General features: G+C 42.4%; 3 protein-coding genes and 1 non-coding gene across 6 annotated transcripts in view; all 4 read right to left on the bottom strand.

The window, feature by feature from the left end:
• Positions 1-863: 863 nt before the first annotated feature.
• On the bottom strand, positions 864-3,547 carry LOC142892408 (small ribosomal subunit protein uS2-like). Of its 2 annotated transcripts, none has more exons than XM_076032578.1 (8): positions 3,407-3,547; positions 2,741-2,912; positions 2,528-2,646; positions 1,952-2,197; positions 1,527-1,655; positions 1,278-1,437; positions 1,075-1,149; positions 864-999 (listed from the first exon to the last, which is right to left on the bottom strand). In XM_076032578.1, the coding sequence occupies exons 2-8, from the start codon at positions 2,871-2,873 to the stop codon at positions 905-907; spliced, it is 957 nt and encodes a 318-aa protein (XP_075888693.1). In that variant the 5' UTR covers positions 2,874-2,912; positions 3,407-3,547; the 3' UTR covers positions 864-904. The 2 variants fall into 2 exon arrangements, with proteins under 2 accessions (XP_075888693.1, XP_075888692.1); XM_076032577.1 differs by having other exon boundaries at positions 1,075-1,152.
• On the bottom strand, positions 2,301-2,440 carry LOC142892542 (small nucleolar RNA SNORA62/SNORA6 family). Its single transcript, XR_012927449.1, has one exon. It is a non-coding gene; the product is annotated as a small nucleolar RNA SNORA62/SNORA6 family (small nucleolar RNA).
• Positions 3,548-4,891: 1,344 nt separating the features above from the next.
• Positions 4,892-9,323, bottom strand: slc25a38a (solute carrier family 25 member 38a). The gene is made up of 7 exons (XM_076032579.1): positions 9,230-9,323; positions 8,292-8,416; positions 8,122-8,206; positions 7,800-7,979; positions 6,527-6,695; positions 5,664-5,824; positions 4,892-5,540 (listed from the first exon to the last, which is right to left on the bottom strand). Exons 1-7 carry the CDS (start codon positions 9,242-9,244, stop codon positions 5,418-5,420), a joined length of 858 nt encoding a protein of 285 aa, XP_075888694.1. The 5' UTR covers positions 9,245-9,323; the 3' UTR covers positions 4,892-5,417.
• A 2,179-nt stretch (positions 9,324-11,502) lies between these two features.
• The window catches only part of LOC142892419 (myosin-9-like), a 32,882-nt gene continuing 28,661 nt past the window's right edge, over positions 11,503-15,723 (bottom strand). For both annotated transcript variants that reach the window (XM_076032592.1, XM_076032591.1), the window contains 4 exons: positions 15,298-15,506; positions 14,280-14,388; positions 13,934-14,106; positions 11,503-13,098 (listed from right to left, as the gene is read on the bottom strand). In XM_076032592.1, coding sequence (XP_075888707.1) covers positions 12,999-13,098; positions 13,934-14,106; positions 14,280-14,388; positions 15,298-15,506 — 591 coding nt within the window. In that variant the 3' untranslated portion in view covers positions 11,503-12,998. The remainder of the gene's footprint in view (positions 13,099-13,933; positions 14,107-14,279; positions 14,389-15,297; positions 15,507-15,723) is intronic.

Consider the following 15,723-nt stretch of genomic DNA (forward strand, 5'->3'; position numbering starts at 1 on the left):
AAGTATATTAAATTCCCAACGATTGTTCGCAGACGAACTGACGAAAACAAAACGTGCTCGATACAAGGTGGTTAATCGAAGCCTTGAGAAAATTTTGCATTAAAGATCCAATACCATGTGGAAAATATACCTACACAGGCTGGCAGTGATAAGTTTGCATGTGAAGAAAGAAGGGAAGTGGACCTTTTCAGTGCTCGGGTGTTCTCCCAAGTATTAAAAATAATAATAAAACACTGGTATTGACTTCAGAAATCCAAATTTGGAATCTAAATATGCATATTTGCGTGAAAAAAAAACAACCAAAATGAGATATTCGCGACACGGTGGCGCAGTGGTTAGCGCTGCCGCCTCACAGCAAGAAGGTCGTGGGTTCGATTCCGGGACCCGGACCTAGGACCTTTCTGTGTGGAGTTTGCATGTTCTCCCTGTGTCTGCGTGGGTTCTCTCCGGGTTCTCCGGCTTCCACCCACACTCCAAAAACATGCATGTGAGGTCAATTGAACATTCTAAATTGTCCATAGGTGTGCATGTGAGTGTGAATGGTTGTCTGTTTCTATGTGGCCCTGCGATGAACTGGCGACTTGTCCGGGGTGTCCCCTGCCTTCGCCCTAAGACAGCTGGGATAGGCTCCAGCAGACCCCCGTGACCCTGAGCTCGGGACTAAGCGGGTATGTGAATGAATGAATGAGATATTCACCAATAACTAAATTTAACAATTGACTTAATACTGCAGTTTCACAAAAAAAATGACAAGCTATTGTGCTATGCAATGTAAAAGTGTTTCCACATTTCCCTACAGTCAACTCAATTTGATTAAACAGGAACACAACAGAGTCAAGAATGAATAAAACGAGACAATAAAGTCAATTGTAGAAACAATTTTTATTTTGGGACATTGGCTGCTTTAAGACCAATCAGAGGCAGCGCCACCCCAGTCGGATGCTTGAGCAGTGGGAGCAGTGGACCAGTCTTCAGTCGCAGGCTGAGTACTCCAGTCCTCTGCAAAGAAAATGTTGGATTAACAAAAAATAAATACAGAAATATCATGCGATGTCACTGTTTTCAATTGCTTACCAGAAAACACTTCTCCGGTCTTCACAGCAGGGGCCGCTGCCGCCGCCACCGCCGCTGCTGTTGTGGCTGCTGTGGCTGCTGCATCAGAATCAAGACAGATAAATACAATCATTTTGAGAAACACTTGGAAACGGACTTAAGCGAGTTAAGACTAGGACAACCTGGGCAGCTGAAAACAAACCAAGTGTCTAAAAGATTTTTACCTGCGGGGAACTGCTGAATGGGCACAGATGGCACAGCGACGCCCTCAGACCAGTCAGCCACCTCAGGCTGGGTGAACTCAGCTGCAGGGGCACTCCATTCACCCTGGAACTCCTCCTTCCCAACAGCCTTCTCAGCCGCAGCTTGTTCCTCCTTCTCAATCTACATTTAGAAAAAATATATAAAAATGTAAATTTTTAATCCTCTGAGTTCATCTCAAGCTAGTTTACAGTTCATGTAACAAATCTCACCTCCTCAGGATCCCTGTAGAAGTACAGATCAGGCATGACCTCCCATGGGTGCTCTCTGGAAATGGTTCCCCTCATTCGGAGAACTTCCCTCGCCAACATCCACCACATGAGACCCACAGAGTGGTGACCCTGCAAAAGTCACAAAACCAATGAGTGAAAATTCAGCTCTGGCAGGATTGCCGTGTCCAGTACATAGATACAGGGTGTTAACTGGAAGTGCTTATGTTGCTAGACCTCTATAACCACCTCTGAGTGATTCAGAGATGAGGACAAGAGGCTCAGCTTTCAATTTAGCACACACCCTACACCCAGCACCGCACATACAGGACAGTGCCGGGCTCTAACAGTGTGCAAAGATGCGCTACGGGCCGTTTCCCCCCCCCGGAAACGGCCCCCATTGTTCCGCACGTTCCAACTGAGCTCACCTTGTTGTTGCAGGGGATGGCAATGTCCACGTATCTCAGTGGTGAATCAGTGTTGCACAGGGCAATGGTGGGAATGTTGACGTAAGAGGCCTCGGTGAGTGGCTGATGGTCAGCGCGGGGGTCGGTCACAAGCAGGAGGCGTGGCTCCCTGAAGGCAGCCTGGATCTGATTGGTGAATGTGCCAGGAGTGAAGCGGCCATGGAAGGTTGTTGCACCAGTGGCGGAGGCAAACTTCAGCACTGCTCTCTGGGGTAGAAAGAACTCTTTCAGTCCAACAATTCATTTGTGATAATCATGTACTGGGAAAAATAATAATTATGCAAAATAATAATAATTATGCATGTATGTAAAATGTGGCTCAGATGGCTATCAAACGCCATTCATAGGACAGCAGTCCTCATGGTGTTAGCGAAAATCTGTCCAGCTTACTCTCGCACACTTCCGACACCTGTACACTGACCTCAGTGCAAGGCTTTAACAGTGTGCACTGTATACACTAAACTTTCACAGTGGCAACTCAACGAGCCATCAGTGCTGAATACAAGGGCTCAGATCACAGATGGCAAGTGTGTGTACCTGCCCAGTGTTCCTGGATGAGATGACGCACACATCAGCTGGGTTTTCAATGGCAACGATGGCCCTGGCGGCCAGCAACAGCTTTTCCCAAGTCTTCTTCAAGTTGATGATGTAAATACCTGCGGTAGGGTTCAGAAGCGGAAACGTTGAACAACTTGGGACATTTGGAAAGCATCCAACATCAACGTGAACAGGAATTATTCCACGGCTCACCATCACTTTTCCTCTTGTACACGTACTGATCCATCTGGAAGTCCAAGTTGGTGCCTCCCAAATGGGTTCCTGCCGCCAGGAACTTCAGCACATCCTCCTCCTTCATTTGAAGGACATCTAGACCTCCGGACATCGTGACCACTTTCCCTGCGTTACGAGTGAGTTGGGAGAGCTGCGAGAAGAGGGACAAACATTAGTCCAAAAAGTTCAGGATTCTTTTTTTTAAAAAAAATATATACATCTATGTATTCATTAAATAAATAAAATAATATAATTCTGCCCCCGCTTACGGGAAACTACAGCCTTTTTAAAGCCGAACACGTGTAGAGTAATTTTAAAAGGAATGGATTTTTGAAAAAGAAAACCGCTGGCATGTCTTCCATCACCTATAAGACGATTTGATTTCACCCGCTTCATTATAACTACCCAATGCTTTTTAAACATAGTAGTCGGTCGCGAGGGCGACACATTGGCGAGCGCGTGGCAGGCTAGCACACTAGCTAATACATTAGCATCGAGCACTTGGCGCAATTAACTCCGATAATCGCGCATTTAGCTGGAACTGCGAAGCACTCCAGTACACCCCAACGGTTAATCTTTCGATATCAGGAACAATTTGTCCATTTGATGCATTTTTAACAGTAATATCATCGTATGCAAACTCACCACGAAACAACGCCGTATGGAAGTCTGACCAAACGGTGAAAAGAGGACGCAGGCAGGAAATGACGTCGAATAAATACTAGACTTTCTAGCTTGTGATTGGTTGGAATTTTTTTCCCCCTTTTTTTTTTTAAACAACCGTGCCGGTATTGACCAGCAGGTGGTGGTAAAAGCCGTGTATTGGTGTGGGAGTTGCGGGCGATCGAAAGAAGCCGGCGCATCGGTCGGATGGTTCTCCCATATTAAGACAATGCCCATGGAAAGACCATATTAAGACAATGCTGAGACGCTGACACTAAGGTTAAGGTTGACATGTGTTGTAACGTTATTTGCTCGAGATAAGGAGTCCTAGTCTAATGAAACACGGTGTTTACTCAGTGCAACGAGCGTGTTGAGTAATAATTCTAAAAGCCGTGTCTTATGTGCATTAGGTTGAGACTTTCGGCTGTTACACTAAAGACGTTAATGAAGGATTAGAGTGTTGCCTGAGCGCGGCCCGTTTACCTGGCAGAACACGTTTTCGCTGTGTCCGGGTGAAAACATCAGAGCTGTGTCTTTGCATGCAGGGCCAAGGGCGGATGGAGTGAAATGTCACATGGTCAAATGCCATGTTTTGTTAGGCGTGTTTTGTTACTGTGTTCTGGGAAATGTAAGAAAAACACACTGGTTGGTCAGTCACTATTGATCTGCTTTTCTGCCCTCAAAAAAAGAAGAAGAAAGAAACACCTTGTCTGCGGTCTCTTTTACATTTACACCACTTTGTCACTGTGGCGAATGCTATAATATTCTCTTCCTGTTTGATTAGGCCCATGCATCACAGCACAGGGAATTTGCCTCTGGTAAATACAATTATTGCTACGTCACCACAATATGAGACCGCAATGTAGTGATAGTCAGGAAAATCAAATCTAAAGTTTGATGACTGATACATATATTTAACCCTCCTCAACATAACAGCCAGACATCTATGGTCCAGAATCTGTGTTTTGCCTTTGGTGCCAAAGCCCTCATATGGCCTCCTATGAGGGCTGCTGCTTATCTCTGCTAAACAGAGTAAGTCTTTGGCCTCCATAGTCTAGCTGTCGGCTGCAAAATGCTGAGCCTGAACCACACTCAGCACAGCTTAATCACTAAGAGATTGTTGTATCTGTTGTTTCATGGCTGAGGGGAAAGTCAGGGTACATACACACTGAATTTTTTACCTAAACTGGTTGGGACACTTTTAGTCTCTGTGAGAGTGGTTATCTATATTTTCATTGGAAATTTGAATCAGTCCCAACTGCTATCAGACCATTCAATAAATTACATAAGAAAATTACCTTCTCTTGATTGCCTTATTATCAACTGAATTAGCTGCCCAAGCGCAACGCGAAACCTGATAGTATCTCTTTTGTGTTAAGACTTTCCAATTTGGCAATTTGGCAATTTTATGAAAAATGGTCTGAAAAATATTGTCAAGACTTTCAATGATTCACATCAACAAAGTGCTAATTTTCCACACAGTCACACTGCAGTGTTTTATTTTATTTTTTTTTGTTAAAAAACATTTCTCACATAGCACTTAGCAATTAAAAATATATCAAATAAACTTATATACTTTTTTTTTACAAATGTTATGTCACACACAATATTAGAAAATTAAAAGAACACATGGCACTGAAGCTGCATGCTAACAAGATTAAAAGGTTGTGACGCAACCGCTCGGGGTTAAAGTGCTTAGCATAGAAAGTGAGATAACTGGGACGACGTCCTGAGCAAAGAAGGTTTATATCGCTTTTGTCTTTTGGGAGGTCACAGTGTGCAATAGTGTACAAGAATTCTGCACAGCTCTCCCAATATGTTAATCCTACATACAGCGCAAAACATCTGCTTTCTTTTAAAACAATATCTCAGAAAGTATTTGCTGCATACAGTGTATACACTGACAAGCAGTCCCCTGGAACCTGCTTCTTCTTTCATTTCGGTCTTCAGTCCACGACTGCTCTTTGACCGGCGATTAAAGCAGTTTTCCCTTTCAAGACTTCAACCCAACGTGGGCCATCATCTGCTCGTACACTGTCCACGCCATAGCAGCCATCATGGTCCTCCTCAGCGCCCGTGGCACGGCCCCTCGGAAGAAACCCCGCAGCCCTTGTTCCTGACGCAGAAAGAAGGACGAGATTAGACGGAATCATAAACAGCTATTACCTAATGTGTAATCTGGGGCGGAAGAGCTGGCTATGAAGGGGTGGTCTGAGTGAAGGAAATGTGAGGTAGTTACCATGTAGATGTGTCTGACAGCCTCCGAAGTGCTCAACCGTAATTTCACTTGGACGTTTGTCTTCACCACATCAGCCGGCTGGGTGATCAGAGAGGCCAGTATGCCAGCCAGGACCCCACAGCTGAAGTTAGCCAGGGGCGCCGAGGCAGACCTGCTCATTTCTGGGACAGAGGCAGTAGAAAATTCACTTCAAGAAACTTCAGTTTTGCAACGCTTCTGTAGATATATGAACAATCCATTTTTTTTTTCTATTGAAAGGAGAAGATTTGTCTCTGGTAGCTGTATGATTACAACATGATGTTTTTAAAATTGATCCGAATGGCTCAGTTATTTATGTGCCACGGTTTACATGACCTGACTTGTTCATATGTCAGTTTGGCTGCTTGCTTCCTTCCTTTCCTCCTCTATACCTTGAATAGTTTCAAAGCAAAACTCTGACACATGTGTTGGCCTCTTTATAGTTCAATTAAAGAAAGAAATAATGTCCACATTGTTGCTGACATATGAAAATTAGAAAAGGTTGTTCAAGTTAGGCGTGGGAATCGCTAGGTACCTGACGATTCAATTCAATTCCTATTCAGAGGGCTACGATGCAATTAATCGCGATTAATCGAGAATTGCGATTTATCATCTAGTGCATCTAGTGCGTCACCTTAAAGCATCGGTACGACGCTGCAGTGCAGTCGCACATGAGTTCCAGCCTCATAAAAAAAAAAAAATTCTTTAAATTTGTGAATCGATTCATAATTGCCAGTGTCAAAATCGCGATTAATCTAAGAATCGATTTGTTTTTTCCCCCCGACCCCTAGTTCAAGTGTTTTTAAGCCTTCAATTTTAAGTTCTCCCCATGATCGACCTCTCACCTTCAGACAGCAGGGCCTTGGTCTGGCTGTAGAACATGACATAGATGGCAGAGAAGGGAACATCCCTGAGCAGAGTTGCCATCAGGCCGGAGTAGAGAGCGGCTGGACCCTCAGTTTGACAGACACTGCGAAGAGCCCCGGTCACACTCCCGTAGTTGTACCTGCCACACTGGAGCACACACACACACACACACACACACACAGACACACACACAGACACACACACACACACACACACACACACACGCACACACACACACACACACACACACACACACACACACACACACAGAGAAAGACGTTAGTTGAAATAGCATGCCAACAGTTGCAATTGCCTTGCTAAGAAATTAACAGAAAAAGGCATCTTTTTAACATTGTATACTCATGTGACCATATGCTGCATAATATACATGCTGCCATATACTGAAAAGACAGCAAGATGTAAAAACCTCTGCCTCCAGCTTATATATTGACAAACATTTTAATCACCATTCAAACTTGCATACAATTATTGATGTAACATTATACCAAATAACCACTTTTGATATTTTTTGACCTTGAGGAGGTCAGATAAAACCTGATTGTTATGCAATATGATTCATCTTTCTGCTGTCTCTCTGCTCTACACAGAGACGTAGCAAGATTCCCCCATTTTGAGCTTTCACTGTTGTCTGTGACAGGGAATTCTAGTCCAGCCCCTCAATAACTGCATACGATCTGTATAAGTCGCTTATCGGAGGGTCAAATTTGCAATCAGTGCTCACACACCTATGAACAATTTTTGGCGCCACCATGTTTTGGTGCGTTGTCGCATATCAATGACGTTGCATGTGCGGCTGCATCATCAATCTGCGACATCGTTGTTTTCTGTTGTTTTTCTAAATTTCAGACATTTTGTGGATAAAAAGACATTTTTATCTTGCAAAAGATTTCAACGTATTTCAGTTCAGCTTTGCCACAGTAATGCCGTTACAATACACGTTACTAAAAAAAAAAAAAAAAGAGTAGTTTAACTACAGTAGTGGATTACTTAATAATAGATTACAACACGCCAACACTGTTGGGTAGTACTTACAATAGGCTCCTTAACATCAATCTTAAAAACCGTAAAACTCATTCAACGGTTCAATCAGAAGAGGCTCCGTTTTACAGAGAAATCAGGAATTGCCGACCTCTGAGTATTAAATTGTCAGCAGAAAGTAATAACACGTGAATAATCGTCAGTAAAAAAAAGCCCCTAAAGGTCTCCGCATCTCTCCACCCTACCACTCACTTCAAAGCGTGTCTTGATGACGGTCACTGGCAGCATAAAGACGCCAGCGACTGAGCGAGCCCCGCCCCCGAGCAGCATGGCCTCCACAGCTCTGGGGCTTCTGTCCTGAAAGAAGTGCTGCTTCAAGGAGTAGTAGGTACTGAAGTAGATGCCCACTCCTGGAATGGTCCTGGCAAATGACTGGAGGAGCAAATGGGAAAAAAAAAGAAAAAAAAGAACAAGACTCAAAACCCCCGAAAACAGGAAAGGGACACGCGCGCACAGAGCCAGCACTGGGCTGGTCAGGGTGAAGGTGTGGGAGGACAGAAGAGAGCGCTCTGACCGGTGACATGCCCTTCCACAGCCCCAGCAGCCGCTCCGTCTTCACCACGCTCAGAACCACCGTCACCATCCCCACTCGGCCCACACTGTCGGGGGAGAAAAACCCAGCATAGGAGAGGCTTAGTGTGTGCGTGCGCGTCTACGCACGTGCACGCTTGAAGACTCACTCACCCCGGCTGCACGCTGCTCTGCAGTGTCTGCAGACGGGTCTTGATGAGGTCCAGAGGCTGAAACAGCAGAGTGGAGCAGGTTCCACTGAAGGAGCCGCACATGAAGGCTTTGATGGCCGGATGAGGCTTGGAGGCAAAAGACAAAAATAAATAAAATAAATAAAAAATAAAAAGAGAACAAAAAAAAAACTAGAACTTAAAAATCATTGAATTTACAGCATCTAAATAGCAATGGCATTATCAAGTACAAGGTTTTAAAATGATGCAAAATTATGGGCTGTTTTTTTCAGCAGTTGGCACCTGAAGAGCATAAAGTTAACAAATTGTCGCAAGCTGAGTAAGCAGAGTTAGTTAAATATCATTAACCTGCTTCACAGTCATTTGTGTTGTAGCAGCAAAACCTAAACGCCTTCTTTTCACACATTTATACCGTACATTTAGAAATAAAAAGTCAACACACCAAATGATACAAATACAAAAAATAAATAAATAAATAAAACTTTCTTAAAAGTGAAATTAGGGTACTACAAATAAAACAAAAATTAATTTTATTTAAAAAAAATGTAATTGAATTCATTTGGAACTCACTGTGCCGGACAAACCAGCATTTAATATTTGATTTTAACTTTATTTTACGTAATGTGCACACTGAATTTAAGAGTCACTAACTGTGACATAACACATTTGGCCCAACTTGCCGTTCTACAATTTATCTACAACCCTGTAATCATTTGTGACCGGTCAGGAGGGAGTGTAAAACCGGTCATGAACATGTTCAGCTGCTGCTATTGTAGAGGCAGCATAGTCTGGAACTTTTTGAGAGGTTGTGATTCTGCTACTAATCTAATCAGGAAAGACTAGGGGGAGAAAAAAAAAAAAAATCAACATGTACTGCATGTCATCTGACTAATTCTGCGTAAAACAGACTGGAAGACATACCAGCGACAGCTCCATAGTTCTTGGGACTTTTTTTCTCCTTTGTTCTTTGTTCCTCTGGTTCTTTTTCTATGGAGCCTCAGCCCCGTCTGTTCATCTGAAATTTAAAAGAAAAGAAAGGAAAAAGTTTCATGGCTTTCAGAGTGGAGGTGATGTGCACAGACGGGGAGAGAGAGTGTGTGTGAGAGAGAGAGAACTAAATAAATAGGTCACATGGCTGAGTGGATGCCTCTTGTGAGTGATCACCCGGCTGACGACGTGCAGCTCATTATGCCAAAGGAATCGTGACACTGCCATTGACAAGCTAGTCTATTAGTAACACGTGAATGGAAACCAAATAAATTCTGGGTGGAGAGATACACACAGTTACATTGATACATACATACATACTTTTTAATTAATATCATTTTCCGTCTCTTTTGCACTACATTTTGATTGGCGTTTCTCCTTTCTCCTGTACCATACATACATACATACATACATACATACATACATACATACATGCATGCATACAAATCCAGCTGCTCAGTCCGTTCTTGTCAGAACACATTTGACTTTAAGGACATTCAAGTGGACCTTCAGGATGTTAACAACAGTGGCACCAACAACATATGGATGTATTTTCTAAATCGCTATCTTGCACTCTCTCCTAACTGCTTGAGGAAGTACTTGCTCCTGTGCGTACATATACTTCAATATATATGTGTATATATATATATATGTATATATATATATATATATGTATATATGTATATATATATATATATATATATATATATATATATATATATATATATATATATATATATATATATATATATATATATGTATATATATATATATATATATATATATGTATATATATATATAGCAAGCAGCATCTTTCCACGAGTCCCCCCTCCCTCGTCGCTTACCGTCTGCAGTTTGACAGAATCGTTGCTCATATCACGAAGTGAGTGTTTTGGGTGGCGAGCAAAACCCACAGTGCGTCCACAACGGATTTGAACTAAACAGCTCAATGGGTACAAAAATAAAGTTTGGCAGTGTGTAAGCCTAAAGAAAAATACAGATGTTGTGACGGAAGATGTTCGTTTCGTCTCCGAGCTCGCCTCAAGTCGCCCTACAGCATCAGAAACTGGCCGGTTCCGGTTTGACGACGTACTAACTTACGAGACGGCGAGGAAACCCCGCCCACATAAGACTCCCCGGCACGTGATTGGTTGATCAGATAGGTGAGGCGCTGGGTGAGGCAAAACGTCACCCAACGGGAATCAGCGATTGGTCTAGAAACGGGCGCGCGCACACCCCAAAAATGGCATAAATAATGGTTAAAAAGTTAATCGTTATATCAAAACTTACAATAGTTAGATACGGTTGGTAAAGTCTGATGTGAAAAAGGTTAAAGTACGACGGCATGAAATCAAGAGACAACAAATAGTCTCTAAATCACATTTTAGATAATCCGCCACTGATGATTGATTACTTTTACAATAATACAAAAAAAAAAAAAAAAAAAAAAAAAAAAATATATATATATATGTATATATATATATTTAAAAAAAAACAACAAAAAAAAACATTAATTTTGTTTTTCTGCAAAAGACATGATGAAAGCTGTCGACCGTCGCAAACTAATAAGAAAAATAGTGGGGCTGCGACGACGATATCGAGATGTAACAGTTCACTGAAAGCGAGGCATGACTCCCCTCTGCTGGGTAAAAAACGCAAGACATGACCTTCTAGCTCCTGAGACCATGTAGCAGCTGTTTTTATTGATTTAATTGAAGAGATGAAGGCCTGGTGTAAACAAATATCTTTCTTCTTTCAACTGTAACAATATTGTTGTTGTTTGTACGACGTATGTTCTTTTTGTTTGACAAACAAACAAAATGAACGACAAAAAAAAAAAAAAAAAATGTTCTCCTGGAGTGCTTTGGTGACGCACCTCACAAGGGAGGAAAAAATATTTTTTTACAACAAAATGTGCATCTTTGAAGCCCCACAGTATTTCGCTTTTTTATTTATTTATTTTTTTAAATGACTCTTGCTGAAACAAATGGGTTCAAATATTCATTTTATTACTTACTATTAATAACATTTCTTCCAAGTTCAGCGAGCCGAAATAAAAAGCTTTAGCAGGCTGCCCCCCACCCCCCCTTCCCCCCCAGACTGTAGTCTGGCCACGACTGCTCTAAACCATGCAAACAGTGCGGATCTCACTACCATTTTCAGACACTTTTCCTTAAAAAAAAACAGCAAAAGCAGACACAAGATCATCAGTTAGAAAGCCTCTTTAATCGTGATACCACCAACATTTCAGATGATTTCCATTCCAAAGGTGCAGACAGGTAAATGATACAAATAGTTGGAGATGCAGTTTTGTTTTTTTTGGGATTTTTTTTTTGTTGTCAACCAAGTTAACCATTTATTTTTTCCACATCCCAGGAGTGTGAAGCTAAAGCCGTCCCTGAGCACAACCTGCGAGGGGTCGTCACCTTCCCAAACGTAGCATCTGGAACGAAGACACTCCACCAGCTTCTCGTGCAACCAACCGGAGCAGAGTGTGGATAAATGACAGTGACGTTTTACAATTCTTTTTCTGCTTAGCAAATGGCAACAGCAGCGAATACTTCTTTCAACAGGCTGTGCTCCGGGAATACAGTGCGCTGTCCGCACGATGAGCTGCTAACACCACCCCCTTTAACGTTTACATTGAATGTCAACAAAAACACTGATAATAATGATTTAAGTTTGAAAAAATAAAATGCAAAAGCATAACCAGGAAAAAAAAGAAAAAAAAAAGTTCTCCAATCATCATGCCCTCAAAGATTCCTCTCCGTTTAAGGTGTGAGAATTGGCAGATGTGCAGTTTTCCAAAGCCTTTTCCATCAATGACTCCACAAAATAAACAAAAGCAGTGGCTTATCATATCGAGGCGCAAGTGTTTTTTTTTTTTCTTCCTCTCTCCGTCTCAGTGCAAAATTAGGAAATTTCAGCACAGTCTTCATTAAATGCCTTATTAGAGTCTCAAATTGTTCCTTGAAAACCAAACTTCAGATGTATTTTTCTTTTTTTTTTAACGCGTTCATCAATGACGCATCAAAAGCGTAGTCCTGTTCACTAGCTGCGACTAAAAACTGGCAAATACATTTTAGCGGATAACCATTGGTAATAAACTGAAGCGCGAGCGCGAGCGTAAGAAACATGAAGCACTTCCATTCTTAACCGTTAAAAAAAAAAAAAGTCTGCATAAAATACTATTTTATAGATTGAGATATTAACTTTGGTCCCCTTCCATTATTCCATCTTCACTTATCCATACGACTTCTTTTATTTTATTCTCCTGTAGTTCAATTTAGAAAAATAGATCCTTTATCAGGACTATTAGAACTGGAATGTTTCCTTACAAAAATATATATGTTTTTTTATTTTATTTTCCCAGAGAATGAAAAATAATTAGTGAAACCAAACAAAACCAAACAAAAAAAATTGGCCCAAAAAAAAAGAGGTGTGCGTTAGGATGGCGATTGTCGTGGTTAACTAAACTCCCAGTGTGTGTCGGTGTGTGTGTTTTAAGAATGCATAGATTGTCAGCGTTACACGGACCAAGAGGACTCGGCCAATCGCTGCCCTCTCTCGGCCCCTCATGTTGGAGAAGATACTTTTACGAGGTTTTTTAGCGATCACGCGTGCCAATTTGGGTCTGTCTGTGGAGGACTGAGGAAGAGGAGGAGGAGGAAGAAGAGGAGCGGCGTGGCGTCGCTCCGGCCGATCACTCGGGTTTGGGCTCGGACGTCTCGCTCTTGGCTTCACTCTCTTCGTCGCTCTCCAGGCGGACCACGGTGCGGCGCACGGTGAAGGGAAGGTCGCGCCTGGAAAAGGCAAACGGGCGCATGAGCCTCAGAGGCGGCTGAGCCACCAAGCGCAAGCACTTGGTGGCTTGGATTCAGTAGGTTTTTCTAGTGTCTGCACTTTACTGGACTGTTAATTTCTCTGACGACCTTTACTCCCTACATTACAGACATATTTGTACCTTCTACTTGTTACAAAAGACTTGTTTAAAATTCTTTTAAAGATACAAATTGGGTTCAAAGTTGTTCACTGATTTTAGTTTTACATTATTTTAAAGGACGTCGGCTTTGGCGTCACTGTTCCTCTAGGTTTCAGTACAGAGAAAAATAGAAATGTAGAAAATAACATTAGTTATTTTTATGACCAGTGAGACATTATGGGATGTTGACACTGTGAATAACTATTATTGATTACAGTTTGGTTGTGCTGCAGTTGAAAAAGGAAAGAAATAAAAACCTAGAGTGTTGAGAGAAGGAAAGCTGTTCAAAATGATCCAGATTCTCATACTGGACCCCTGACCAGTTCAGTCCAGGGTTATTCTGTCACAACTTCATCATTTTTTTTCTCCAAAATTATCAACAATGAATTTTTTTTCATAAAGGACAAAAAAAACATTTTTACTTCAGTACATTTCAGAGCCTGTACTTTCTTACTTACTTGAGTAAAGGTGTTGAATCAGTACATTTACTTTTACCAGATATATATATATTTTTATATATACACACACACAAGTATCTATGCTTTGAGTTAAGTTCAGAATGTGAATACTCTTTCTCTTGGAGTGGGAAGGCTGGAAGACAATGACAGGAGGTGGCTGGAGGTCGGGGCTGTTGGAAGGAAACGACGAGGAAGTACCTGAGCTTGCTCTTGAGGGAGCTGACTTCGCGGTTCATGGCATCGGCCGACTCGGTGGCGTCCTCCAGTTCCCTCTGGAGCTTCCTTCGGTTGGCGTTGGCCCTCTGGGCCTCCTCTTCAGCCTCCTCCAGCTGCCGCTTCAGCTGCTTCATGCGGGAGTTCAACTTGTCCGCCTGGAATTTTTTATTTTTTATTTTTTTGACACAGATCGCATTCGATATGAGGACTGCAGTCTGGTGTCGAGGGATGGCAACAAGTTAAGAAGACCCCTCCCACCACCACCACCACCCATCTTTCACAAGCTCAAGTTTGCTGTATATGAAGCAGACAGGGGAAACCCTCTGACCTGGTCCTTGTGCTGCTCCGCGATGCGCCGCTCGTCGTCCACCTGCAGGATGACCTCCTTCAGCTTCTTCTCCGTGCGCCTCACCAGCTTGGTGGCAGTCTGCCTCTCCCTGAGACAAGAACACAACACACGGTCATTTGGAGTCTCAATTACAACGTTAAGGTTTTGTTTGAGTTGGTGGTATGGAGTTCTTAAAAGGGTCCAGTGTGTAATATTTGGCTTGATATATGATTTTTAGATTGGTGAAAGCCTAATATACATTAATAAAAGTGTATAATCGCCGTACAATAAAATAATTTGTTTTTCTACTCTAATAATGGAACACACACACACACACACACACACACACACACACACACACACACACACACACACACACACACACACACACACACACACACACACACGGAGGGAGAGTGAAAGACGCAGCAATCTAAAACGTGACCACTAGATGTCGCTGTTTCTTCTTCAAAATCTCAAAATATTACACACTTTTAATTAGAATAGCAAAAGAAGACTAGAACCGTTTTTATTCTAAGTAACCTTGCAATCCAGCCTGAAAATAACCCGCCTGTCTGTTCTGCACAGCGGCGCATCAAGTTAATCGACTCCAACTGGTGTTGGATGCAAGTTGCATGTAGGCACACTTCTTTGCGTGCTGGTTCTCTGTTAGTTCTTTGTATTTACTTTGAAATATCATCTGAAAATGTTTCATTTTACTCTTAAATCGTTCCAAATAAAGTTATAATTGATAATTCTACTACAAACTGGCAGAATGATCACGCTTGCAAACTGTCTGGTATTTCAGATTTGCTCCTGTAGAAAAATGAAGCGGGCTCGGGTCGGGCTCGACAATCAATGTTTTGACTGGTCCGGAAAAACAGACTCCGTTATCAGTATCCTGAAGACATTTTTTGCGCTCCAAGTTTTAAGTGGAGTTTGAAGTGGAGTAAAAACAACCCGAGCGTCTCCGCCCACCCCCCCCCCCCCGCCGGGCCTCTGCGGTAAGACTCGTCACCTGGTCTCCATGTCGAGCTGCTCCTCCAGCTGGGCGATCTTGGCCTCCAGGGCGGCCATGTTGGCCTTGTACTTGGACTTGACGGTTGCCTCCAGCTCTCCCAGCCTGAGCTTCAGCTCCTTGTTCTGGCGCTCCATCTGGGCCCGGGCTCCTTCCACACGCTGGCAGACGCTGCGCTCTGCTGTCAGCTCCACGTTCATCTGATCAGTCTAATGGAAAAAAAAAATGAATTGATTTTTTTATTTTTATTTGAGAAAGCACACAGAGCTACAGATACAGATACACACATATATTTAAAGAAAAAACGTTGGGCACTTATTTTGCAGGACACACAATTCAATTCAATTCAATAGTTTCAATCATTTACTTAACATGAGACAAATTGGGCTAGCGTTTTGATTTTTATGGAATAAATCTGAAGTGCTT

Source organism: Nelusetta ayraudi, unplaced genomic scaffold, assembly GCF_046127955.1.
Source record: "Nelusetta ayraudi isolate G7.1 ecotype Tasmania unplaced genomic scaffold, CSIRO-AGI_Nayr_v1 ptg000034l, whole genome shotgun sequence".
Lineage (NCBI taxonomy): Eukaryota > Metazoa > Chordata > Actinopteri > Tetraodontiformes > Monacanthidae > Nelusetta > Nelusetta ayraudi.

Coding starts and splice junctions, on each gene's coding strand:
- slc25a38a (XM_076032579.1), bottom strand. Junction 6,696..7,799: donor TCATCAAGACACGCTTTGAA/GTGAGTGGTAGG, acceptor TGTGTGCTCCAG/TGTGGCAGGTACAACTACGG. Junction 5,825..6,526: donor CAAGGCCCTGCTGTCTGAAG/GTGAGAGGTCGA, acceptor CCTCTGTCCCAG/AAATGAGCAGGTCTGCCTCG.
- LOC142892408 (XM_076032577.1), bottom strand. CDS start 2,873: ATGTCCGGAGGTCTAGATGTCCTTCAAATGAAGGAGGAGGATGTGCTG. Junction 2,647..2,740: donor GTACAAGAGGAAAAGTGATG/GTGAGCCGTGGA, acceptor ACCCTACCGCAG/GTATTTACATCATCAACTTG. Junction 1,656..1,951: donor CCATCCCCTGCAACAACAAG/GTGAGCTCAGTT, acceptor TGACTTTTGCAG/GGTCACCACTCTGTGGGTCT.